The sequence below is a fragment of the Aotus nancymaae genome, unplaced genomic scaffold (genome assembly GCF_030222135.1).
Source record: "Aotus nancymaae isolate 86718 unplaced genomic scaffold, 86718_ANA_hifiasm-v0.15.2.pri h1tg000016l, whole genome shotgun sequence".
Taxonomy (NCBI): Eukaryota; Metazoa; Chordata; class Mammalia; order Primates; family Aotidae; genus Aotus; species Aotus nancymaae.
Window position 1 is genome coordinate 16,136,440 of NW_026988428.1, and position 26,493 is coordinate 16,162,932.

Genomic DNA, 26,493 nt, shown 5'->3' on the forward strand with positions numbered 1-26,493 from the left:
AAATGCTTAAGGCATAATATGTCAAGAAACAAACACACATGCATGTGAGCATGCACATACGCACAAAATGAATATAAATTCCAATTCACTGATGCTTTAACAGAAAATGTAACTTTCAGTGCAGTATTAATTAGCTGTTTATGTGCACATTTTAATCAACACAATCTTAGTTTAAAATCAACAGCAAGATTTGTAAACTTTTTCTTGTTTGTGATGATTAAGTAATTGAATCTATGCGGGCTCCTTCATTGTAAAAATGGCATTTATAAAGTCTGCTCCCATGTCTATATTTTCAATCACACTAGAGTATTTTAGTTATCACCTTTAGGCATGTGGCTTCAGGAAACTATGCCCAAATATCTCATGCAAATATTGGTTATTTTAAAAGACCTCTTTTTTAACAGAGTGGAAATTCACTAAAATGTCAAAAGGCAAAAACAAAAATAAAAATGAGGCTTGAAAATAAATTCTCAGCAATAGAGTTTATGCCCACTGCTCTTTGGAGTGAGAGAGAGAGAGAGAAATAGAGAGAAAGAGAGAGAGCAGTTAACTCCCCGAAACACCCTGATTCAATATTTACCTGACAGCTTTGGCATCTTGACATTTTCCCCAGTGCATTTCCTTCTTTATCAGGTATTATTTTACAAGGGATTTCTTGTTATACAGAAGTAACATAAATCAATCTATAACAGAAGAATTTGTTTAACACATTTATTCTTTAATAAGTTGCATGATCATATTTCATTGACTTGTACAATAGAAAAAGAAAATCTTACTACTAAAACAGTTTGTGGAGTTGGGCACATGGTAAACCTATTTAGTCTTTTCAGAGGTTCATTCTTAGATTTTAATGTTAAATAACAACTATTCATTTAAGCTGGTCTCACTGAATATCTTGACCTTTAGCAATTCCACACACAGCAGCTTATTGTGGTATCTTTTAAATATGAGAAATAAGAATGTTTAACTTTGCCATTAAAAGAAAAATAAAAGAGTACTGTATGTTACATGGCCCATGAAATATTGGCAGTGTGCTCCTTAGCTTTCATTCGAAGAACTGCGATACTGGAAGACCTCCTTTCAAACTCTGGCTTTGTTTCAAATGCATGTCCATTGGTTGCCCCAGTAAGAAGAGAGTCAGTGAAAAAATTGTTGAGGGGCACGTGGCTGAACTGGTTCTGGTGGTTTGAAAACCCTGTGTAACTGGAATCTGTCCGAGGCGAGTGAGAATAAGGTGTCATACAGGAGGAAGTGTCACGTGGTAACATGCATGAAGTAACCACAGAACCACCACTTGCATTTCCTGCCCACAAATTGTTCTGAATCTGGAATATATAAAACAACAAATATTACATTTACATGTTCTCACGTTTGTTCTCTTACGTTTGTTAAGTTATATTTACTAAATTTGGTTAACTACTCATTGTTTGTTCCTGTTGGGTGGTCTGTAATTACATTCAACAATGACTGAAAAATAATCATTTGAGAGATCCTTCTAGTTTGTTAAACTGAAATAGAGCAACCAATCCCACATTCTTGGCCACAAAACATACTCTGAAACATGTCTATCTCCTATAAAAAAAAGTATTATTTTTACAGTCACAATTTTAAAAATGAATCTGGAGTAGTTTAAAATCTGGTTTTAAGTTTAAAGATAGGTTTTGTCTTTATAAACAAAATGACACCAATGCATTTTTTTTTTTTAATTCTAAGATGAGCTCTTGGTGTCACAATTTTTGTTGGAAAGCATTGCTGACAATAGACTGTTCTGCAAAGATATTTTTGACCAAACCCATTCTGAAAAGTGTTTTCCCTCCAATTGCTTTTTGTGTCCTATCATCTTGAAGAGCTCTGAGAATCTGGAAATTACAAAATATGTAAATATACATATTTTAAAAATTTACTCTATGATTTATATATCATATAATGAATTCCAAACAGACATGTGATATGTAAAACAAAGTTAGAACTTTAAAATATAGGCCATTACCAAATAATGGAATCATAACTGAGAAAGATATGCAACTATTTAGCAAAAATATCAGATGAGTATAATGCAGTTACTCGTACATTATAGAGTACTCCTATATAATAAAATTGGCATTATCATTCATACCCAAGATATTCACATTTCATTTTATTAAATCTCCGCAGAAAATAATTCAATGGAATATTAACAACAAGTACAAATTTATCTAAAGTTACTAGCATATAAAAGAAGCATGAAGTAGAACTTATATAATATGAATTTTAAGTAGGACATATCTCAATCAATATGGAAGCTATTAAAACAAAAACAGTAACCACAGACATTACTGGGAAGTTCAGAGAAAATCATGACAAATGACAGGAACTGAAGAAAAATGAAAAAGAAATTGTTGCATGGGATAGTAATACTATGATGCAGGCCTTTGAAGATGAAATAAAATTGAATGCTTTTAGCAACATTATTATAATATATTTTGACTAGAACATAGCAGCAATACACATGTTAATCATATCTGGCTTTCTCATCTTTTTAAATCATGATTGTAAGAGTAGAATCATCAATGAGTAGGACACATATATTTTCCTATATTTGTTTTTACATAAAGATTCTAGGCTCCTACATATAGTGTCTGGTGTAGTCTTACAATATCCATGCTTGAATTGTACTTTCTATGACAACTAATTTTCATTTAATAGCAAAAAGTAAATTTTCTGGATAACACTGGTAAAAAAGGTACTCTGTCAGTCAAGAAAAGACTGATTAACCCGTTTCAAAGTATAAGAGAAAATCCTTAATAAGTAATTTCAACCTTCAGGTGGGGTTTCACTGATTGTCTAGGTGCTCATATATCTGTATTGCCTTAAAAAATAATTCCTTATATAAATATATGTATAAGCTGCTTTAAACTTGTTAAATATATACATATGAAGAGAGACAAAGAGTCAGAGAGATCTACATATCTATATCTAAATATATATCTATATGATTTGCATATTTTGTTAATGCTTAAATTGTCTCAGGCTATGTTCTAATTCTGGCTCCTTCTACTATATGTATTCCATTATAGCCAAAACGTAGTGATCGGTACCAGTGATTGCTTAGTTACGTACCACAAACCAACAAGAGAGTTTGTCATTACTCTGTCAAACTACCTCTTCTAACTTTGCGTGATTTTCCTCTGACATTCAATCACACATTGTGCTACTCGGCAAAAACCACAGTCACATGTCTGACATAAGAGCTTTCAGAAATGAAAGTGAACTTTGCTTGCTTATTTGAAAAAAGAAAAGGAAGACAAGATAATGAAAGAGAAAGATTGTATTTTATTTGTTAAGGAATTACTTGATTTATACACAAAGTTGCTTGATTTTTTTTGATTAAAATAATTCATTTATATTCCTAATGCACAGAGATATATTCACCAACTAGGTAAAAAAGCTAATGTCAGAAAGGTAAAGGCAAGGCAAGTAACCTATGAATATTAATTAGGAAAATATTGTCTAACATAATTAACACAAATCTATCTATAAATTGAAAAATATTCTGTAGAGTACATGACATAAGCAAATTTTGCTTTGATCAAAACTTCTTATCTGGAATGATAAACCAAGTTAAATGCATTACTTTTGATGAAAGAATTTCTAACATATAGACATGTTTTTCTGTCTTTTATTCCCACGGGTAGAGATGCTCTCACACATTTTTACTGATATATCCTGTTTTTAAAATGTCTATTTCTTCCTCCCCCCCAGCCCCACCACTGATCTTTCCTTTTTAAAATTTTTAACATATCTTTATTTGACTTTAGAAACATTGTTGCTTTCCACATTGTAAATTTGTTTAAATGAAAATTATAAAAAATAGTATCCTCAGTAAACTGTGATTTTACTTCTCTGAAGCATGCCCTCTGGATGTTTCAACATTTGATCATGAGGCCCAAGACCATGTTCATGATAGCCAATGGTTATCAATTAATTACCACGTGTCAGGCATTATGTTAAATACATTATGTTAAATACATTATGATCAATTTTAATTGTTTCAATACACTAAACAGCCAGCCTGTTCTTTTGCTATCCCCATTTTGAGGACGGTAGGTAATACTATAGAATAGAGTTGAAGAACATCACCCAAGATTGCATTACTCCAATGGTGGAGGTCAAATCTCTCAACCTAGGAAATCTTAGAAATGCTGTAATACTGACTAGTTTTATCAGTTGAAATTACTTATTTATCTACTCATGATCCCTACTTTGTGGAGGTTCATAGTCTCTACTCTCTGAAGGAAAAACCCACAATTATTTCTCACAACTGTTTTGTCATCCTCAGGGCTAACACAGTACATGGTAAGTCCTTAAAACAAATTTATTAAGTGCTTGAAAAATATGGACTGATCCATCTTGCAGTTATATCAAAATTTTATGGACAATTTGTATTAATATATCAAAATTTTTGTTTCATTATATGAACTCCCAAATCACTATATTCAAAAATCTTAACAGAAATCATGAAAATTACATTCCTAGATCTTGCTAACTGCATTTACCTGGGAAGTTCTTTATTTTTATCTTCTATTAAACACTGATTCTCCACCACAGATACATATTCTTGGAGACTCTGTTTCATTTAGTATGGTTCAGGGGATCTGTATTAAAATCATGGTAATAATAATACACACATGGAATTCTGAAAATCAACTGAAATTAGGAAACACTACTGGAGTGCAACTTCCTTCCAAATGAAAAACTCCTTGTACATCAATTTTGTTTACCTCTTGTGACAAGAAGCTCACCTGTTTAAAAACATCATTCCATTCCTTTGGAGAGTTCTGTAAAAGTAAGCCGTTACATCCCTTTACCTCTACCTATGGTTGCTATTTATGTTCCCTATAATGATGCAAAGTAAATATCATCTTTCTTACATGTTAAAATCTTAAAATGTCATCAGGCAATGATGACACAATCCCCAAGTCTTTTTTTCTCCAGGTAAACATCTCCAGTGCTTTTAACCATTCCTCATATGACTTGGTTTCTCAATGCTGTATCATTCTGGTCATGTTCTTCTGGATATGTTTGAGGATATCAATACCCTTCACCCCTATCAACACATGGCATCTACACCAGAATAGCATATGTTGCATATCTTCTGATCGCTGTAGGAAAAAACTGGCACATAACATTTTTGTTCTAGGCTATCTAGATTTGATTAAACAATAATAATGTTATTTGAGATTATGGTTGTCTATAGTGCTGTTAAGCTGGACTCATCTGTTCCTCCATCCCTCCACCAAAATATTCTCATATGGGCAGTAATGTTTAAACTACATCCTGGAATCTATAAATCCATGTGCACATTATCTAGAAGTGCATATTACTTTTTTGTGAACTGGGAAGCCCATCAAAATCACACTCTGATTCATTAATGGAAAAATTATATTGGTCTAAAATTAATTTTGGAATTAAAAAATATATGTTTTTTCCTAAATCGGATAACCACTCTTATTTTGAACTATTTCATAGATATTACAATGACAACACCTGGAACCATATAATTTTAGGGTGCTGCTGTAGGCCTCTGTCTAATATTCAAGGGCTTTAAAACCAGAAACAAATAATTCCCATATCCTTCTTACAGATGTGTTTTTTAGAAAGAAAAAAAAGATTGGCTGCCTTTACATTTCTTTTCTTTGTTGTGTTTTTAAAAGAGTGGATAATCTAAAAACATTTCATGTTTTAATGTGCTCTGAAACTTTTTTTTTTTTTAATTTTAGGGGTGTGTTCAAAGCACTGTCCAGGGAACGTAGCCAACTGCCTCCCATTAGCATGAATGGAAGTTCAGCAGACTTACTGCATTTCACTTTGAACATTTGCCCCTTCATGTTTTTCCAACCAAATAAAAGTTAACACTTAATTATCCCATGACTTTGGAATTTTAGAGAAAAGTTTTATTTTTGTCATATTTATTCCAAACTGAAGCCTAATTTATTAAATTTCATTTTTCTTCCAAGGAATTAAAAGCAGTAGAGAGGAAGGAGAAGGGAAAATACATAAATATGTATTAATATAAACATAAATACTAAGAGTTCTTTACTATAGATATATACTTGTAATAAATTCAAATACTACAGTAGATTATGGATACAAAAGTATTTATTTCATTTACCTTAGAACCTTGATATGAATATATTCTTTGTAATCACAACTACAAAGTAGATTTTATTGTTCTAACCTTGGTTTGTATTTCTATAACATTTACTGATTTTATATAGTGAGCACTTTTTAATATATTTTTCTAAAATGGCCTTTTCAAAGAAAAGTGAGTTTGTTAGTTTTTGCCTTAATTGTAAAATAGCACGGTGTAACAAAAAAAAATCAGTTAGTTTCATGATAGCATTTTATAGTCAATATTAGTGCTGTTTAGAAGAAACAACACTATCAAATTTAATAGAAATATTAAACATGAAAATATATAAGAATCTTCCCTTAATTTTAAAGCATCTCCAAAACAACTAATTAAGTAATATTTTTCTACTAAACTAAGTTTATTTAACTCTACTTCTCATCTATACATAGACTGCTCCTCCCTCTGGCCAGCAACATCCATCATATTTACTTGCATAAACACAAACACACATGCACACACACACACATTCCATGTGCACACTCACACAATTCTTGCATCATATGCTCACGAACTTTCCTGTGAGAGTTAGAGGGTACTTTAAAAGACAGATTCACAAAGTTACTTGTGATGATGTTATAGTACTATCTCTCTACATTAAAATCTAAAAAATGATTTGGGTTTTCCTTTTTGTCACAATGTTTACATTTATCAACTTTTCCGTATATGATTCAATACTTACTATAAAAATGTATTAGTACAGTATCACTATGTAATTGAATTTATTATACTCTTAAAAATGAGAACACTGATTTCTGCAAAAAATGATCAATCTTTAAAGAGACTATTATGAAATTCAATAGTATGCCCCTTCCTTTAACATTTACATGACAAAATATTAATAAGAATTATATGCTTAGAAACATGCAGATATTTTTAGCTGTCGGCTAACTTTAGGATCCCATTAACTCTTCTATTTACTACATCAGTAAGTTGCTGGCAGGGAGAAAGAGTATAAGTGAATCTTTAAATACTAAATTTGTCACCAGTGACTAACACACACTAAGACTCTGTCTACCCTAAAAAAAAAAAAAAGAAAAATCCCAACTTGAATTAATTAAGCAATGAAAAGAGCAATCTGAGTATTTTTTAGGTACTCCCTAAGGTAAAAGTGATGGTACAATTTCATCAGTATCTACTCATTAGGCCTAATTTTCACCAAAAAATGTTTTAAGATGATATGTAAAATATTTAGATTTTGATGAGTCAATTGAGATTTCAAAAATTCTAAAAGTACTTTTTCAATATATATTATTATTAAACTAAAGTGATTAGATATCATTTATTCATCAGAAACAGTTCCTATACTAAATACTAATTGTTACTTTTATTTTTTAGTAAAATTCCATCTTAGAAATGTATACAGAGACTTGGTACAAGAAAGAGAGCCTTTTCCATTTAAAAAAAAATCACCATTAAATATAGCACCCATATGAGACTGATAATTTAAGAGGAAAACTGCTTAACAGAAAAATAAATGTGTATGTCTATTTGTAGTACAAAAATTAAAAGCACAAAGCTTCATAAGAAATGTTAATGTCTATAAATTTTCAGCATAACATCATATAAATGTGTTTACATTTTTCATTATTCAAATAATATTTGAAAAATGCTCCAAGTCTAAGACACAACATTAAGAAAATTTTTCTTTGGTGTTGGCTGCATTCTTCAATTTCACATTAAGTGATTTTTAAAGAAAAGATTTGTAGAAACTCTCACGATTGATTTAAAATGAAAGTTTTGAAATCAACTCATTTAAGGAGGAAATAAAATGGTAACACCTAGCCTTTGCTGTTTTATTACTATCAAGCAGTAATTATCATATGGAGGATTTTCCAAACATTTGTCACATTATCTTTCATGTATTTAATACATGCATAACAGCTATTGCTGATTCATCAATATCTGATTCATTTTTAGAGATGAAATTATCCTACTGAAAGAAAATCCACAATACAAAAAACAAAGATAAAAATGTAAGTTTGTAAATTAAGCTTTTATGCATAAATAGCTTAGAACATGAATAAAATATGCAAATAGATTGATTTGCATAGAATATTTTAAATTTTAGACATCTTGTTTAGAGCCATATATGAACTTTGAATTTATTTTTAAAATCTTGAGTAAAGCTATTGATTTTACTCATCTCCTATTTGTATTAACTACAATGTCAAAATTTTACTTTTGTGATTTTAAAAATCACCTGTGAGTTTGTACGAAAGTTTACCTATTTAATGTCCATGATTTAGAATAAATAAGAAAATCCATAGACACATGAAACTTCATAAACATGGCATGCATATAATTCTGGATTAAAGAATACCACAAATTTCACACTAACAATAATAGTATAAACTGCAGATTTTAAACCACAGGTCTGTGCTCATAGACTGCTTCAGCTTTGATGGTTTAATTTTCTGCCTGTTATTTCTCCATCTTCTTGTGAGATTTTTATATGTATAAGCTAACACTGGCACTCAACAACATTTATTTTTAATTTTTTCTTATTTATTTGGTTATCTATTCAACTTACTGATTTACTTTCTTCATAAAATAAAAAATACTTATAAAAAAATGTTTTTAATTTATTGTATACAATCACATTAGAATATTACATTTTCAAAAGAACAGGTGTAATTATTTTCGTAATTGATATGAATGCAGTTTGCTTCTTTTGGATGATATCCTTTGCCTTTTTAAAGTTTTTGTATCCTCAACAAAATAAAAATGAATTAAAATTATAATAAAAATTAAGTGTCTCATTTTATTAAAATTTCTTTTCATTAAATGAATTTCATTTCATTAAAATTGGAATATTTCAACAGAATAAAAATTAAGAAAACAATTCACTGTAGCTAGCTATAACTTCACCTAATGGATACTGAGAAAATTTGTCTCATGCTACACATAACTTTAAATATATATATGTATACACACACACACACACACACACATACATATATAATGATTTTACATATATTTAAACTGTATATAAATTTAATTAAATCAGCATATTTACTCATTGCAAAAACTATATTTTAATAAGGTAGATTATCATTATATTTCTTCTATGACTTTAAATGTTTGTGTTTATAATCAATGACAAATTGTGCAATATCAATACTATTTCTTGAAAATGATGGTAACATTTTGGTTGTAAGCCATACAAGAATTTTCACTGTATCACTGTATGACCATTGCATTTGTTGTTTCATGGATGTAAAAGCATTCATTATACCATGTATTAATTACTGCTATGTTGTTAATATTTTAAAAAGATTTTTATTTGGTTACTTCAAATATTTGCGAAAAAATAGAAATTATAGTGATAAAGTTATACTTTCTCCAAAGGTAAAAATTGCTACATATGCCTTTTAATTGTAAACCACAGCGTTGAAGGGTACTAGTTCTATGTTACTTATTTAGCTTAAGTTAAGATAACCATTAAGATTAATATAGAAACTACTGATAAAAGAATGGTACATAAGCAATATGTCTACAATATATTATATGGAAACTACTATAATTACAATATTTAAAATAGAATGTGTTAAACTAAAATGTTTTACACCTTTAATCTATGTATTAAATTATCAAAATGACTACAAGTTACGTATAACTTGAATCTACCTCTTGGTATGTTCAAATTCTAAGTGGCATATATTTATGAAGTCTTCAATAGTGCAACAGAAAGCAAGATACTGTGTGGATTCCATGGTACATTTGGTAAGCATAGATTTAGTGATGGTTTTCACTTCACAATACTCAGTGAAACCTCATTCAAAATTTTGGTGGGAAAAACACTTCAATTATTTTTCTGAAATCTGTGATGAAAATATTTACTTTATAAGAAAATAATTCTGATGAATTGAAAATATACTTAAACTTTTCTGAAGTTACCATATTTGGTTTTCAATTTAAAAAGGAAAGTATATTTAACTGAATTTAATATTTCCCTAGATCCCTAAATAGTAAATTTACTCACAGAATGGATTAGCTTAAGTGCTACAACATAAGATAACAAGTAATTTAGCCATCTGGAGAGGCAGGTACTTTAGAACAAAATTAATAATGACTAATGGAAATGATAGAATTCCTACTACTTATTAAGTTCTCTTTTGTACTAGGCAATGCCGTAATTTGCATAAAAAATTTTGTTTAACATTCACAAACAGCATGTGAGCTTTCACCCCCATTTTATAAATGAAAAGAACTGCTCCTCATGGTTAATTCATTTGCCAAAGGTCTAAAAGCTATTGAGCTGAAAAGCCAAAATTTGAACCCACATCTCCCTGACTAGGAATCCCATAGTCATTGATGTTAACCCCTGGCCCTCTTCAAATCCCAGGATTCACCTCTGTAGTCTATAAACAGGGGGCTTTCCTATTCAGAAATTGATTTAGTCTTCACAATAACAGAAAAAACATCATCATCTTCATCATCTACACTATCCACGCCACAAACACTAGCACGAACAATACTTCCATTTTACAAATAAAGAATCCGAAGATCAAGTTAAAGTTGTTACTTAAAGTTACGTATCTAGTAAATGATTTCAGCACTCATGTAATCCAAACATAGGAACATGAAAATGTGAAGTTCCTTGTAAGAAATGAAGGCTCATTATAATTCTCTAGAAAATACTTATATCTTAAGATAAAATTTTTTTTCACTAAAATAATTATTTTTAAAATGCTTTGGATTTGCTATATTAGAAACAAGTTAAAAATCTAATATTAATAGAGCTTTGCTTACTTTTTAAATTTAAGGCCAAAATTATTTAGATGTACGGTTTCTTGGGCCTAGTTTGCACCAAGAAACATTTGCAAATGTAGTATAAGTATTACCTAGTTTGTAGTCTTTCTACAAAGCAGGGAATTTTGTCTAGGTCATTCATATGTCCCTGATGCCCGCAACGATGTATAGCATGTATTTGTTTTGAAATGCAAATAAATTTGGAACAAAAGTTGCTGTAAAGGGTCTGCAAAATCATTCTAGCCTATTCTTTCTAACAGAGAAAGAAACTGAGGAAAAGTTAATTGCTTACATCACAAAGCTGGTTAAGAACAGAAATTCAGAAACTATCTGTTTTATTGAGAATTGATTATGTTTATGATATACTACTTAATATGTTAATATATTGAAGTGAATCTGTACTATTACAGCTATCCAATGTCTATGTAATTTGCTTAATTCATAGCAAAGCACCTTTGGTGATACAAAGGTAACTACTAACTGGGTCATCTTTTAAATATTTTACACTGTAAATGGGAAATCAGACTTTTAATACAAGCCACCAAAATGTCTGTGAGAAAGTGACGTGCAGATGCATGGCAGATTCCAGAGGTTTCATGGAGTAAATACTGCTTAGGTGAGGTAGGGAAATTCAAAATAGAGGAAGCAGACTCATCTTAAGCAAGGAGACTGCTTTCAAAATGTCACCTCTTGAGGAAAAATGAACAGATTAATTTAGCTAAATCATAGCATTGCCAAACACCAACTGATATCTTGAGCCAAAATAAAGAATGTAAAAAAAAGATACTACTGTCAGTTGATCAAAATATGTTACCTTAAAATATGTTACTATTAACATCACATCTCTCACTTTCTTATTTGTTTGTTTGCGGTGAAAGATAAGCAAGCTTAAGAAAAAAATCTTAAAACAGTCAGTGAGGTGTTTAGGCTTTTTAAATGTTTATAAATTTACAAACAGAAGCATTTTTGCTTTCCAAAAATGATGTGATATTTTAGGGTCCAAGTTGACTTATTTCACTGTTCAATGATGAATTAAAGAGATAATGTTGCATAAAGGTCTCTGGGTTCCTGAGCTCAGAAAACCGGAGCTTAAATTAAACAAGTTAATGGATGCAAGAAGGAAGCACAGTGTGTGGCTTTAAATATGCCCCCAATTATTAGTAATTATTTTTATTGTTACAACTGTTGTTACTATAATAAAATGAAGACCAGTTGATATCAAAGTATTATTAGAACATCTTAGAAAGTATTAATTACTACATAGAAATAAACATACAATAAGCAGGTTTGAGGAGATCATTTTCTAAATTATCTCTGTTTTTCATGTATTTCTATGAAGGTTTTTTCTTTCCTTCCAAATTGATAATTCTTTATTTCTGTCCTGCCTCTAACATTTTCTAGTTTCCAACTTTTCTGAAATTAATATTTTTTTCTGTAATTAGTAACAGTCACCAAATCCAATGTCTTATTGGACTGAGTTATTAGATTCCACTTCTGTTTCTATTTCTCCCATTATAAGATCCTATTTTTAAGCCCCATGATAAAAAGTATTTCCTTTAGGCCAACTCTTTGGAGACATTATCTTGGCACAGTTATTTTTTCAAACAAACTAAAAAAGTCTCATGCATATATTTAAGTTAAAATAAAAACTCCCCCTGGCTTTATTTATTTATTATTTAGTGCGGAGTTGCAGCCACTTAATTTTTGAAATTTTGGTAACCAAACATTAAATGATTTACCAATACAAGAAAGTACTACAGATTTCATGGTATTAATTTTTATTATTAATCATGATCGGCACTATTAAAATAATTCCAACATATGTTCTCCATTCAAATTATCAGGTGGTATAGCCAATGTACACAAATTACAAGGAATAATTAGTGTAAGATTCCTATGATTTGTGAGTGGAAATTTTTTAAATTAATTTCCCATTGGAGTGAAAAAGATTATCAAATATATAATTTGGTATACCATGTCCTTTTCTCCTTTAGTGTCTAGGTTACCTCGTTCTTTTAATTGGTAATATATAAAGTTTTGAGGTGCAATAACATAATGTCAAGATAATCTCAGGAAAAAGAGATGGTTAGTCAGAGTACATTGAGCCATATTAAGCCTTTATACTGGTCTCAAAACTGTATAGTTTTAAATCAGAATAGGTGCTAGGCCCTATTCTGAATGCTTCATCCTTTATACAGGTCTTAATCTGTGCTAGGCCCTATTCTGAATGTATTATCATACATCAAAGAAGAAACAAGAGTCAAAACACCAACATGCAGGGACAGAAAAGTAGAAAACAGACAGAAATGGCATTTGAAGGGAAAGAAATGAAGTCTGGAAGAATAAGATGCACACGAGAAAATAGTCATAGTTAAGCGTTATGGAATATACTTAGTAAGACTGTTTAAAATCCATGTGAAGAGTTCATAATTTGTTACTTTATTATGTCTAAAGTCACCACAGACAAGTAGTTCAAAATGATATGAACTATACTCCATCTCAACTATATTTTTATTGTTATTTCACTGGTTGTGGCTCCACCAAACTACACCACAGATTTGAAATAATGCAGCTCCAGCCTTATGCTCCTTTGGTATCATTAAATATATTCCTGGGAGAGACAGTCTATTGTCAGGTTATAATCTTGCAAGTGGGAACCAATTGTCTCTGGTCAAATCAGGACTTCAGCTTACCTCTTTCTCATTTGAGCAATGGAGATAATTAATAACACATGCCACGTAAGGTTGTTGTGAGGATTAAATGAGATAATCTATGTAATCTGCTTAGAACAGTGCCCAGATAAACAGTAAGGGGTAGCAGTAGTGTTAATAACCATGAAGGCACTGTAGTCCCTGTCCTCATGGAGCTTGCAGCCTAGAGGGAAAACATTCTTACAGAATTCGTTTAGAAAGAAAAGGCATTCAAATTAACTCAACTACGGCCCTCAAAAATATTTGGCAAACAAATTTTCACTAGCCCTATGATGATAAGTAGCCAGAGGTATCCTCATGCTTTTAAATAGAAGAAAACTTAAAGTAACCTGTTTAAGATAAATTTTAAAAGAGAAACAAGATTCTTGCTATGACAGAGAGATAGGGGGCATTTATTCAAAAGGCATGCAGAACAATAGTCTTCTAGTAAACTGTTGGGTAAAGGTTTAGATGTAGCAAACCTTTATAATCTGTTGCGTAGGAAACCACTTGTATGATCACAAACCAATTCCTTAACTCAATTGAGCCTGTCTTCATAACTTTTTAAATGAAGGAGCTGAGCGAGGTGATCTCTAAGACATTTTTTTCATTTAACATATAATATTACATTAATGAATTTGGAAGATTTATCTGGAGGAGTGATGTTTCCAAAATTGGTTTTTAAGAATCATAAAAGGCGTAAGAACACAAGGAAAGAACAACATTAAAAGACTGAATTTGTACTCACAGGGTATAAATTTACAGGTGAAGAAAATGAATATTCAGTTTTGGGGTTCAGATCATCTAGTTACTGAACTATCAAGGTATTTCTCCAGTACATATGTTTCATATGTGTTTTCCCAGTGGTCTCTTACAATGCATATCATTAAATAATAAATAACAAAATAATTCATAGCTTGGTCCTTATAACACAGGTGTTCTTTATCATGTATCAAATACTGTTCTGAATGTCATTATTGAGTATTAGGAAAAAGTAATATAAAATAAATTAGAAAGACAGAACATTTACATACATTACAAAGCATGAAAAAGAAATATATACACAGTCTCTACGGAAAAGGAAAAATGAAAAGGAAAAGAATTTTGAACACTTTTTGAAATGATGTAAGAGAACACCCATTATAAAGGGAAGCTGTTTCTTATCTATTATTCATTTTTACAATTATGTCTGGTACTAATTCTATCTCTGTTTTAAGTCATAGAGGACCAAATGTGGACCTTGAGAGAACAAGCAATTTGAAATCTAAAAAAAAAAAAAATAGAAAAACAGACACATTTTTTAAGTGGAGTTAAGGTCTTAAACTTAGGCCACATTTGGCTTCAGGTTTTAGTCTAGTTCATAAAACAATATCCACAGAGATTGCATGCCAGGCAACACTCTATTTTCAGTATTTTTAAAAGTTAACAAAGGAAGAAAGTCTGAATAATTAGAATGTAGAATAATTAAAAGACCTGTATCATTAAATGATGCTATTTCATTTGTTGCAATATACAACAAAATTCAAAAGAAAAAAAAACTTTGAAATATTTTTTAATGAATGACTCTAAAAGAAAGCTGTAAGAATATAAATAATTTAGCAAAATGAAAACTTAGCAAACGTGAAGCATGTTTTCTGGAGGTTAAATTTTCATTCCTATTATATTAGATATAATAAAGCCTATGCTAACCCTTTTAAGAATATACAAACCAAATCTACTATTCTTGATCAACATTCTGTATAGTTTACCATACCTGTGGGTAGCTGTCAGTCCTTGGCAAAACTGATATATCATAGGTGGCAGCAAAATGGCTTTTTGCTTGTTGTATTTGGCCATAACGTTCCCTTTTTCTCCACTTGGCCCTTCGATTTTGAAACCAAACCTAATTATTTAATGAAAAGTAGAATTTCAGCTAAGGAATATTTGGTAAAGCAAATGTGATTGTAAAAGACATGAAACCAGAAAGGTAAACCCGGTAAAAAAAAAAAACACTTAAAAAGGAATATATGTTAGAAAAGGATATACAGCTTTTAGTTTTTCTTGTATTTTGGTGTGGTAAGTGATATGCCCATGAGGCAAAATAATTTAATAAAAAGAGGTAGGAGACTTTTGGCAAATACATCTGATATGTATGAGCCTCGGTTTTCTCATTTAGGGAAAACAAAAAGAAATTAGATGATCTGATCTTGAATACTCCTTATATCTCCACATTGTCATGGATACACCTCCTTTCAGAGAATGCTGCAAGTCTGGAAGATGTATATACCATAACATAAACCTGGCCAATCTATAAGGAAATTAATATCTGAGTCTATTAAAAAATTATCCTTAAAATATATCAAAAAAGGGAAGGCTCTTCTGGATTGCGCTCATAACTACATAATCTTTTAAAAATTTAATCATAAAGATTATATCTAAATATATGGCAGCAGCAGGAACATCATTATTATCTAGAAATAGGAAAAAAGATGAGATTACATATTGTAATAAGTATGACAAGAATTATAGGTGAAATTGAATCATCTAAAGTTGAATTATGGTTTTAAAATACATGAATGTGCTTATTACATACATTATGCCACTTACTTTCCCTTATGAAAATGCTCAGGTATTTTTACATAATTTCTCTAATTTAAAGCACAGCTAATGGAAATAATAAAATAAATAGGGCAGATAGAATCAAGTGTCAAGTCTATCAGTTAGTGTGGCCATTACCAAGTCACTAAGCTATCTTCCACAATTCCTCTAATTACGTATTAGAAGTATTTATCATAAGAACCATCTTCCTCAGCAGGTGGGATATTCATTAATTCTTACTTGTAATGCTCCAAGATCTTCATTTTAATATTAAAGGGAGATGCAGAAGGTTATATTCAATATGTATACTTTGATATTTTTAAGTGAACACTATAGGAGTAGCTTTTGGGAATTTCTTTAGTTTTCACGAAACTATGTTCAGAACATAAAATGTTTAAGAAAAAAGCTAGGAATCAAATATTAAAAATGCAAGTTGTAAAAGCCTTTTGTTGAAGTTTACTTGAAATTTTCACTGTTTTTCATACTCAATTCTAATCTGTATATCTCTACCTTCACAATTAGGGCAACATATTAATACTGAGTTTAATTTTTAAGTACACATTACAAATTTAACATGGCACTTTGAAGAGTTTTCAGCAATTAAAGTAAGCCAGAGAGCTACATGTTCATTATAGTTATAGTACATTGCTGATAAATGCATATTATCCATTATGCCCAAGGCTTAAAGACATCAACAACAAAACAATTGACAAAAAGACCTTGACAATTTCCTTAAAATGGGTACCAATTACCACTCTTACATGCAAAGCAGGAAAGAAAATGACCTGAGTAAATTAAGTTCAGGTTGGCTCTCTGTGCATGTTCTTAGACAAAAATTAATCAAGACTTAGTAAATATTAAAGGGAAAAGATGCATTTTGTACAGTTGATCATTCTGTGTGCAAACATATTTGTCTATAGTTACAAGTATAACTAATTTAAATATAGACAAAGAAAAAATCTCAAACATACAGGTTGGGTGTTAATACTTGACAATTCTAAAATTCTTTGTTAGCATGAACTTTCTACATATTTACTTCCTGAACTGAGATAAAATAACCATTTACTTCCACAAACTCAAGTAAAAATCTGCTCCTTGTTATACGTGCACCACCAGATGTTGTCTCTAATGATGTAAGAGCCTTACAATGGCTTAATCATAAGAAGAAATACTGTTACTTGATTTAGAATAAAAATTTTCACTATTTTATTCATTTCTCCATTTTAGCAGTTTATGGGAATTGCAAAAAATCAACACTTTCATAGAGGAGTCAAAACACACACAAAGACAAAGGCCATTATCCTCAATTATTGTTGCATTTTAAACTCTTTCTTATTACTCGGAAACTAGTAAAATATAGTTTATATTTTTACTAGAATATCGAATGTAGTCAAAATAAAGTACTCCTAAAAGGTAAAATTTTACCTGGTATAATTTTTCTTTTTCAAACTATTTTTTTTAATTAAGCATATTGGATCATCCAATTTAATAAATAGAATATATTTAATGAACATAATTGAGTGTGTATGCAAAAATTTACTTCAAAGTCATTACTTTTATTGCCTATGCAAAATTCATATAATATATCTAGACTTTAAAAATTATAATGGAATAGCACATACTGACAACTATTAGAACTAGAAAATGTAAATGAACTATTTGATTTTTTAAAAAATTATCCATAGTGAAAACATTTAATGGTATACATAACAATTGGGAGTTTGTGGGATTGTTTCTTTTTTTCCTTTTATTATGCCTCCAACCTTAGTAAAATTATAGATGTATGGCCTACTATACAAATAATTTACAAATACATGATATGTAACTTAAAAAAGAATCTCAGTGGCTACTAAAACAGAAAAAAAAATAAATATATCAATTACAAAATCAGCATGATTCTGTTTTTCACCCATTAAAAACTGCTTTTTAAAAATCAGAGATATATGATCACATTATGTTTGAATGATTGTTAATTTTTATGTCTATGTAATAACTCAAGTGTTCTTTTATTTACATTTTATGTGAGTTGTCAAAACCTTTGCAATTAAAACAATAATTTTAGTGGACATACATTCATATATATATTACACTGTTCCTCGTCTTGAGCTAGGGAATCAGTTTGTTTCTTTGTGGCAAAATGTACTTATTTAATTATTCTAACACCATGTATTTTCCTACCCCATCCATCAAGGCATCTGTTTGGCTCCTACCTGGACCCTGGCCTCAGTGAGCTCTGTCCTCAGAGCAAGCTGTTCTCTGACATATACATCCGGGTAATGAGTTTTCTGAAAGACCTTCTCAAGTTCCTCTAGCTGCAAACTGGTAAAGGTGGTTCGGTGTCTTCGCTTCTTACTGCTGGATACATTGCTGTCACATTTATCCCCAAGTTCATCCAGCTCTCCCTTCTCTTGCATCCCTTTCACGGGAGACATTCGGAGACTGTTACAGTTGTCCATAGCTCTATTCAGTTCGGTGTGAAGGGGCTGTCCTTCTACTTTAGTGATCCCATAGTTCACTGCACTCAGAGGGGAAAAAAAAAACAACAGTTCTCAGGATTGTGAAACACATCTCAATTAAATCAGTAAGTAGAAGTAATTGAGAGTTTCAAGAAATTGGACTATTTTACAGGATTTATATATTAATGCAGGTATTTTTTAATCTAAATTAATGTACTCAAATTAAAAGATAATCTAGGTGTTTCACGAAAAATCCTAAGTGTTCATGATTTTTGAAAACTGAAGCAAATTTAATGTCAAATATTTATTCACAGTAGATAAAATCAAGCTACTAATATGGCTCAGGAAAATCATTTAAGATTAAATAATACCTTTGCACTGATATCCAAAAGTTATTGTCCCCCTCCACATAAAATGTACTGATGATAGACTTAAGATGTGGTATTATTTCCACTAAACTTTGAATATTTCAAGTTTATATCCTTGTCTGTATTTACATTTTTTCTTCAAAAAGTGATCTACTAAATTGACAAAATAAATTTCATGTCAAATGCTGAAAAGGCTTTCTATAGGAAATTAGATTTAACCAGCGTTTTTTACCTAAAAACTTATATAGGTTTTTTAAAAAATTCATATTTCTGCTTAGCTCGTGAAATATGTTTTAGGCTTGAAAGTTTTACTTTTTTCTCTGTTGAAGCACATAAATTAAAACAGCTATTAAAACATTACGGAAGACGGCATCTAGCATTCTGTTAAGGGATGTTTAATTTCAGTGATTTTCTTCAGATTTGATTGCATGCTTGCAGTATGATATAAAACAAAAATATATCATATAATGCCACACACCCACAAATGCAATGGCGGCATATCATGAAATGGGAAGCACTTTTTAAAAAGTAAAATCAATCCGGCCAGAATAATAATTTCCAATAGATGATCATACTTCTTTTCATTTGTTTCTTTTTTAAAATTATCACCATAATGCATTTTAACAATTATTTTCATTGTTATCCAAATATATTCAACTTTAATGAGCATATAACTTAAATAGCTAATAACTGAATACTGTGCATTTCAATGTCACTAACGGAGTAACTCTCAAAAATGTTCCCGTTACAAAAAATGTCAAATATTTGAGGTGATGGCCAAGTTAATTAACTTAATTTAATCATTCCACATTGTATTAAAAAAAGTAACATTACTTTGTACCCCATAAATATATACAACTATAAGTTTTCAATATATAACAATTTTTAAAAATGAATGGTTTTCATGCAAAGGAAGATGTGATGTTGAACTAAGTATAAGGAAGAGCCGTGACTGATTAACAATACGGTTTTGTCTCCTTGGGCAAAGTTAAATCGGGAACTGCAGCAATTAGGGATGGGGGAGGGGAAGCAGTGGCGAGGCTAAAGGCATCTCAAGAGAAAGACAGGATCTCTCCTAAATTAAGTGGATGGCTGCCTATGTTCATCTTCTCTGTTATAAAGCATCTTAATCGTGTGATATTCGTTAAAAGTTGATAACGCATCAAAAATCGACCTATGTCTCTTATTTCGGATTCCCGACTATTTAAAATAAAATATTATGATCAGGTCCATCCAGAGTGAATACAAGACATTGCAAAATCATTAAAGAAAGACCTGTCAATTCAAATAACTTTACACATGCAGCTAAGAATTCCACAAACACAGATACCAGGTCTGAAACGCAGCCAGAAAACCGACAACTCAGTGTAAGAATAATAAAAAGTATTTACTCGCATCTTTCTAAATAAATGACTGAAACGACTTAGCTGATTATTTTTTCTATCATTTGCGCCTTTATTTTTGACTTACCCTTAGTCAAAAGTTATTTGGTGCGTTAAATGAAATTAATTAAATATGAGATTTAAAAAAAAAAAAAACTTGTGTTCAAAATATTTAGAAAATGAGCCTCTACAAGCCAGTGTCTTGTCAGATTTTGAATCTCCATAAAATAGGGGGCAGGGGGCTTGTTGTAAATATTTCACACTTAATTCGTTTGTTATTTTAAAGCAACCCGCCCTTTATAGCTTAACTGTGGAATATATACAATGATAAGGAAAAAATCTCTTGGAATTGTAAACGTGCTTTAGCTGTCGCGTTCTAAAATAATAGGTTCGTATTAGGTTACAAGATAGAAAAGATAGATGGTTTGTTTTGATAACACTTTGACTTGGAGATACATTCAAAGTTGAAGATTTCACCCAGAAGCATTCCGAAGACTCCTTAGCTGACTTTTAATGTGAAGTCATAAAAACAGAAAACGTAGAATCTGGGAATGAGTGATTAGAGCAGAGATGCTTTGCCCAAAGCTATTTAAAGTGCTTCGGTCTGTAACAAAAATTTAACGCGTGTTGTATTGCAAACGCAAAGAAGCAGAAATTACAAATTCACACACGCTAGAAATCTAGGGATCCTCCAACGTTGAAAAAACATCGCCACGTCTTGGAAAATTATAAAGATTAGCTTTTACCTAAAGGAGCTCAAAGGGTTTTCTTTATTGTTTTGTTTGTTTTTCTGACTCGTGACGACAGTGACGTACTCTAACGAGCTGTGATCGATTTCAGTTCCTCCCGCCCTGACGGCGAGGCGGGCTCGCAGAGGAAGCGTTCTGTCTTGACTCAATTATGCTCTATTTAGCGCCCTATCAGTTTACTCCAGGAGCCAGTATTACAGAGGGACTCAGGGATCCCTAGGCGACCAGACCCTACAGCGAAAGAAGAATCGCTCGGAGGCAACCCGGTGCCGGATCTGTCCCTCCCTCCGCCCCCCGCCCCCAAAGGCTGCTGCGGCGGTAACACCGCTTCACAGAGCGGGCACCCTTCCACTGTCTTCCTCCTCCACCCTCCAACTCCCTCGCTCCCACTTTTCCTCTTCCTCCCTCGCTGCCGGATCTGACCGATCCCGCATTTCGGATTGCGGAAGAAGCTGTGGCGGGTGGGGCTGGGGCGCTAGGGACTCACCGCTGCTGTCCTGACAGGGCGAGGTCCTCTCCAAGCGCACGTGATGCTCGGCGCGGGGCAGGGGTCCGAAGGCCTGCACGCATTTGCTTGCAGACGCTTTGCTGTAAAAGGACTCATTGTCCAGCGTCTCCATAACGTGCTCCAGTGGACCTCCTGCGCCCATGTAAAAGTCACTGTTTTTACTCGGAGGGCTCTTGAGGGCAAATTTCTCGCTCAGAAACTCCATAATCCTGGAAGGCTGTCGCGTAGCTCCTGGGGCGCAGAAGCTGGAGAGCGCTGGGGGAGGGAGCCAGTGGGCGGGAGGAGGGAGGGCCAGAGAGGAGGGAAGGGAAAGCAAGCGCTGCGGCGCCGGGAGCTGCCCCGCTCCGGGCCCTTTAATACGTCCCGGCTGGAAAGGGAGCACCCGAAGTTGCTTTTATATCTTGAAACTCAGCTGGGTTCCTCGGGCAACCTCCCAGTTCTAATGAATATGAAAATAGGCAGGCGACTAACTCCACCCCGGGTCCCCCCTCCGCCCCCACCCCACCCCCATTTTCCCCACTTACCGAGGCAGGGCGCGTCCAGGCCTAGGATAGACAGACAGACAGCTCCATTTCAGAAATGCCAGGAGAGACGACCCCCGACACCCAGATACTTTGCCGTCGTGACAGTGGACTGGCATTTCGGAAGATCTTGGTGAGATCGCAAAGTAGTTAAACCTCCACTCCCCGCTGTCTGCGCCTTCCTGAGCCACCCGTCCCCACCCCGCCCCCACGCCGGCCACTCACTATCAGAAAGATTTAGAGGCGTCTTAAGAACTTGAAAGGAAGTATTGCTCTAAAGGGCTTTTATTTCATCCGTAAATCGTTTACGTGGAAGATCCACATTAATCCGAAGCCCAAGAAACCAGATGCATTGGCAGTTATGAATCGCAGCGGCAGTGGTAGAGGGGCCGCTTCGGCTTCTAACCCGGAGGATCTCGGCGTCCGGGTGCGCTGGGCCCTTTACGAGGCCGTGGTCTTTTCTTTTTCTCTGGAATGCGGCGGCGTGTGGACGCGGTGGCAATGGGTGGGAGAGAGAAGCCAAGCAAGAGGCAATGAAGCCATTATACCAATATCAACCAATTCCCTACCCTCTTCCCCACCCTTCCCTTAGGTCCAGGATTTTATCATTAGACCCAAATTGTTTTAAGAAAATCCGTTAGGATAAATGCCTTTGAAGGGCTTTTACTCTAATGCCAAAGGGAGGCTTATTACAAAAATGGGTTTATGAAGAAGAGGAGAAGGTCTGCATAGTTTTACGGAAATTACTTTTAAAGAGTCGCTTTGGAGTTACTCTGAAAAGCGCTCTGGGAGTGGTGTGCGCGCGGAGCTGGGCGCATTTGCGGCGCGGCGCCCTGGGCGCGGGCAGGTCCAAGGCCTTCATTTCCGCCGGAGGGGATGGTAGGGCAAGCAGGACAGCACTGCTAGATCGAAAGCCCTTCTGTGTGACTTTAAGGACGACTCTGGCTTCCTTGGAGCCCGCCACGTCTGGGGCAAATGCTTTCGCTGCTCTAGGCGCAAAAACACATTTGCATCGGGCACCTTAAGCTAGCAGATTTGGTGAAAATAAACCCCACAGGTTGTAGACCAGGTAGGGCTCTGCTGCCGCGTCCTGACACAGCCTTTGTCAACACTGGCACCCGCGGCGGCCGTGGCATGTACCCAGGCAAGCCTGGCAATTATGGTGAGGCCTCGGGTAGGCCGAGCAACCCGGACTCTAAGGATGGCGAGCACCAGCTGTGGTGGGCATGCTGATGGGTTTGAGAGTTTCCACCTTCTGCGAGGATCTTGGCTGACCCACGCCTCTCTAGTGAGACCTTCTTGGAGGCCTGACCAGGCCTCAGCCAGAGAGCAACAATCAGGGAGCGCTGTGTACCCCAGAGCTGCTTCTTAGTATTGCCCGAAAGGCGGGGTCCGCCCTAAGCGCCCAGATCCGACCGAGCGAACCAGAGCAGATGGGGGGCAGCAGCAGCCTTGGTCTCCCAACCCGGGTCCAACCCAGACTGTTGTCTGGAGGAGGCGCACAAGCTTAGTTCACGTGGAGCCGCGCTCAGTGTGTCGCTGAGCGCGCACTCAGATTCAGGCGAGTGGCCTCTGTTCCTGGGATAACTAGCTTCTGCTGTATTATTATTACTCTCTCTGGCGAAGTGCTGCCAGCACCAACTGCAGATTGTTAAATTTCAGAGGAGCAAGGTCAAAGAAAAGCACTGGGGACTGCGCTTCATCAGGAAGCCAGGCTGCGTATCATTCCGACCTTGTGTGAGCTCTATGTTTTTTTTTTTGTTTGTTTTGTTTTGTTTTGTTTTGGACACATTCTAGCTGGCTCCCTGGCAGCCTTGTGGAAACGTTGAGTGTTGAGTTACTCACTCCTGTTCGGTTGGCCATTTTTGATTCTTTACTATCCCCTTGGTGCCTTCTTATCTTCAGATATTCTGAAAATCTTTCTCTAATAAACACCGGGAAAGATAAGAAAATTGTCGTTTAATATGTTTTCCAAAAATTCCCAGCAGCAAGAACATCACCTATTGCTGACTTGAGGAAATATACAAACTAGTTATAAACCAAGATATCTCGTAGAGCTCTGTCAGTTTGTTTATAAATATATATCTTAAGAGCCCCAAATTTCCGGAAAAATAATCGGTGTCTTTTAAATGAAAGACATATGATGCAAGTTCTAGGGTACTAGTATGCTAATAAAGGTCCAACTCAGAGAGGAAACTGAAGGGTAGCTGAGGACAAGAGCTGTCTAGTAAACCCGTTTCTACCCCATTACCCAAATGCACTTTGATGGTAGTGGTTGGAGGGATGGGGTGTAATGTGTCACCAAACCCACATAATATTCCTGGAGCTTCCTGGAAACGCAAATATACTACACGGAATCCCGTGTGTTTTGTGACATGTAACCACATGTGCCCATAACATAGGGAACAGCTAATGGCAAACTCCCATAACGAATGTTTAATCTGCAGTTTTTGGCAAGAAGCTGGGTATTTGGTTGCCAACAGCTGCATTACATGAATTTTGAGAGGTTGAGATGGTGTGTATGGTTATGACACAGCTCTAGAGATAGGGGCATTAATAATACATTGAAAATAATACTAATTAAAACAATAATAATTCAATAATTCCTAAAAGTCGCAAGAAGGGAGAATAAATTAGATTGGAGGCTGTTTCACTTTCCCTGAGATCTACCTGGGCTTTCTTCACCAATGCTCTGAGGACAACCTTCTTGGAAATTGACCATAGTACTTTGATAAATGTTTTCAGCCTTCCAGATCCAGCTTTGCTTCTACCTCCCACAGTATGCTTTTAAAAACCCTCCTCGTTTCCAACAAGTCAGCTTGGCCCAGGCCCCAGGGGTAAGTGTATAAACAGGTTTATTGTCAGGTTCTAGTTGGGGTTTTATCTTCTGGGGGCTCAGCCCATCAACCTCAGGCATCAGTTCTCTTCTTTGCCCACCAATTTTGCCTTTGAGAGTATTGTTCATCTCTTTTCCATATTCAGGATATAAATCCAGGATTCAGCTGTCCTTCTTTGATGTCAGTCAAGACATCTAACTAGAATAAGCTGCTGTGCATCATTTTCTGATTTGCTTCCTTCAGATCTCAGCTTTCCTGATGGGCACCAAGGCTTGCAGGAAGTGGTGGGGTGAGACAGGGGGTAGGAGAGCAACAGAGGTGGGGAGTAATTGATTTCTTTTCAAGCCTAAAATAATGTAAGACATCCTAGGATTCCAGCACTTTTGGATCTTCACCGTGTGGTGATGCTTCTCCACTTCTTCTTGATGGGGATGAGGAGTAGTGAGTGCCTGCTGCTGAGGTGCGGGGTGGGGATCAGGAGGAATAATGAGGGTTAACAAGACTATTACAGATTCAAGTCTCAGCCTCTCAGAAAAACTTTCTCCTCTAGTAATTGAGATGTGTTGGAGCAAACTAGATCATTCCTCTGGCACCAAGGGGTCCTAACAGAGAGGGAGAAAGCTATTTTGTGAAGATAAGGATGACTGATGCTACCATTTGAAGTGACATCTAACATTATTCCTTGCCCAAATAGTGATTTGGAATATTTTTTTAAAGTTGTCTTTAGTTCCCATTTAGAGCCTAGAATTAAAATAATTGAAGAAGTTAAAATCATTAGAAAGTCCATCGAAATGACTATATGACACTCCCTCACCCCCGAAGCAGTGCTTTATTAGAAAGTAAAATTCAGATAAAGGATTCTCAGATTAAGGCTCATTTATAAGAAAAGAAAAGAAAAGAAAAAACCTCACAGACTAAAAGCAGCTTTTAAAGCCCTTCTTCCCTTTATGAATATGTTTTGGGAAATGAAAAATATTTATGAATGCATCATTAAAGTGGTGGTAGAAGAAATGTATAGACCGCTCCAGTTTCTTCCGATTTCAACTTATTGAGGGATATGTCACACTTACATGCTAATAGTGAGAATGTCAAGCTAGAATTGCTAAGATTCTTAGCACTTCCTTTTTGCAGTGAGAGTTTGAGGTTTATTGTAAGTAGAGCAAGGGAAGAAATGCATGCTGAATCGGGCAAACTATGACAAATGTAGAAAAGCGATGGTCTGAAGAGGGGAGGAGCTGGTGAAGAGAAACTTTTATGAAAAGTTTCTAAAATAATTGAATGTCATGTAGCATGGCAAGATGCCAGGTGGCCTCGTTTGTGTGTGCTCTGCTGCTGTTTTCCTTCCCTGGCTTCATCTTCTGCCTTCCCACAGATCTGCAGACATAACAGATACTGAAATATATTTTGCACCAAAGCAGCTCAAGAGGTTTTCATCAAAATAAAAATGTGTGCACACACAAGGATATATTTAGGATTTTATT

The 26,493-nt window shown here is 34.2% G+C and overlaps 1 protein-coding gene across 1 annotated transcript; it reads right to left on the reverse strand.

Annotated features, from left to right (window-relative positions):
* Positions 1–614: 614 nt before the first annotated feature.
* Positions 615–21,981, reverse strand: ALX1 (ALX homeobox 1). Its single transcript, XM_012442024.2, has 4 exons — positions 21,634–21,981; positions 18,402–18,706; positions 15,368–15,496; positions 615–1,325 (listed from the first exon to the last, which is right to left on the reverse strand). The coding sequence occupies exons 1-4, from the start codon at positions 21,857–21,859 to the stop codon at positions 1,005–1,007; spliced, it is 981 nt and encodes a 326-aa protein (XP_012297447.1). The 5' UTR covers positions 21,860–21,981; the 3' UTR covers positions 615–1,004.
* Between the last annotated feature and the right edge of the window lie 4,512 nt (positions 21,982–26,493).

What these genes read in the sequence shown, in the direction of transcription:
- ALX1 (XM_012442024.2), bottom strand. Translation starts at nt 21,859, where the DNA reads ATGGAGTTTCTGAGCGAGAAATTTGCCCTCAAGAGCCCTCCGAGTAAA. An exon ending in GCCCTGTCAGGACAGCAGCG is followed by an intron (nt 18,707 to 21,633) that starts GTGAGTCCCTAG and finishes CTCTGAGTGCAG; the next exon opens with TGAACTATGGGATCACTAAA. An exon ending in GGACTGACAGCTACCCACAG is followed by an intron (nt 1,326 to 15,367) that starts GTATGGTAAACT and finishes TATATATTCCAG; the next exon opens with ATTCAGAACAATTTGTGGGC.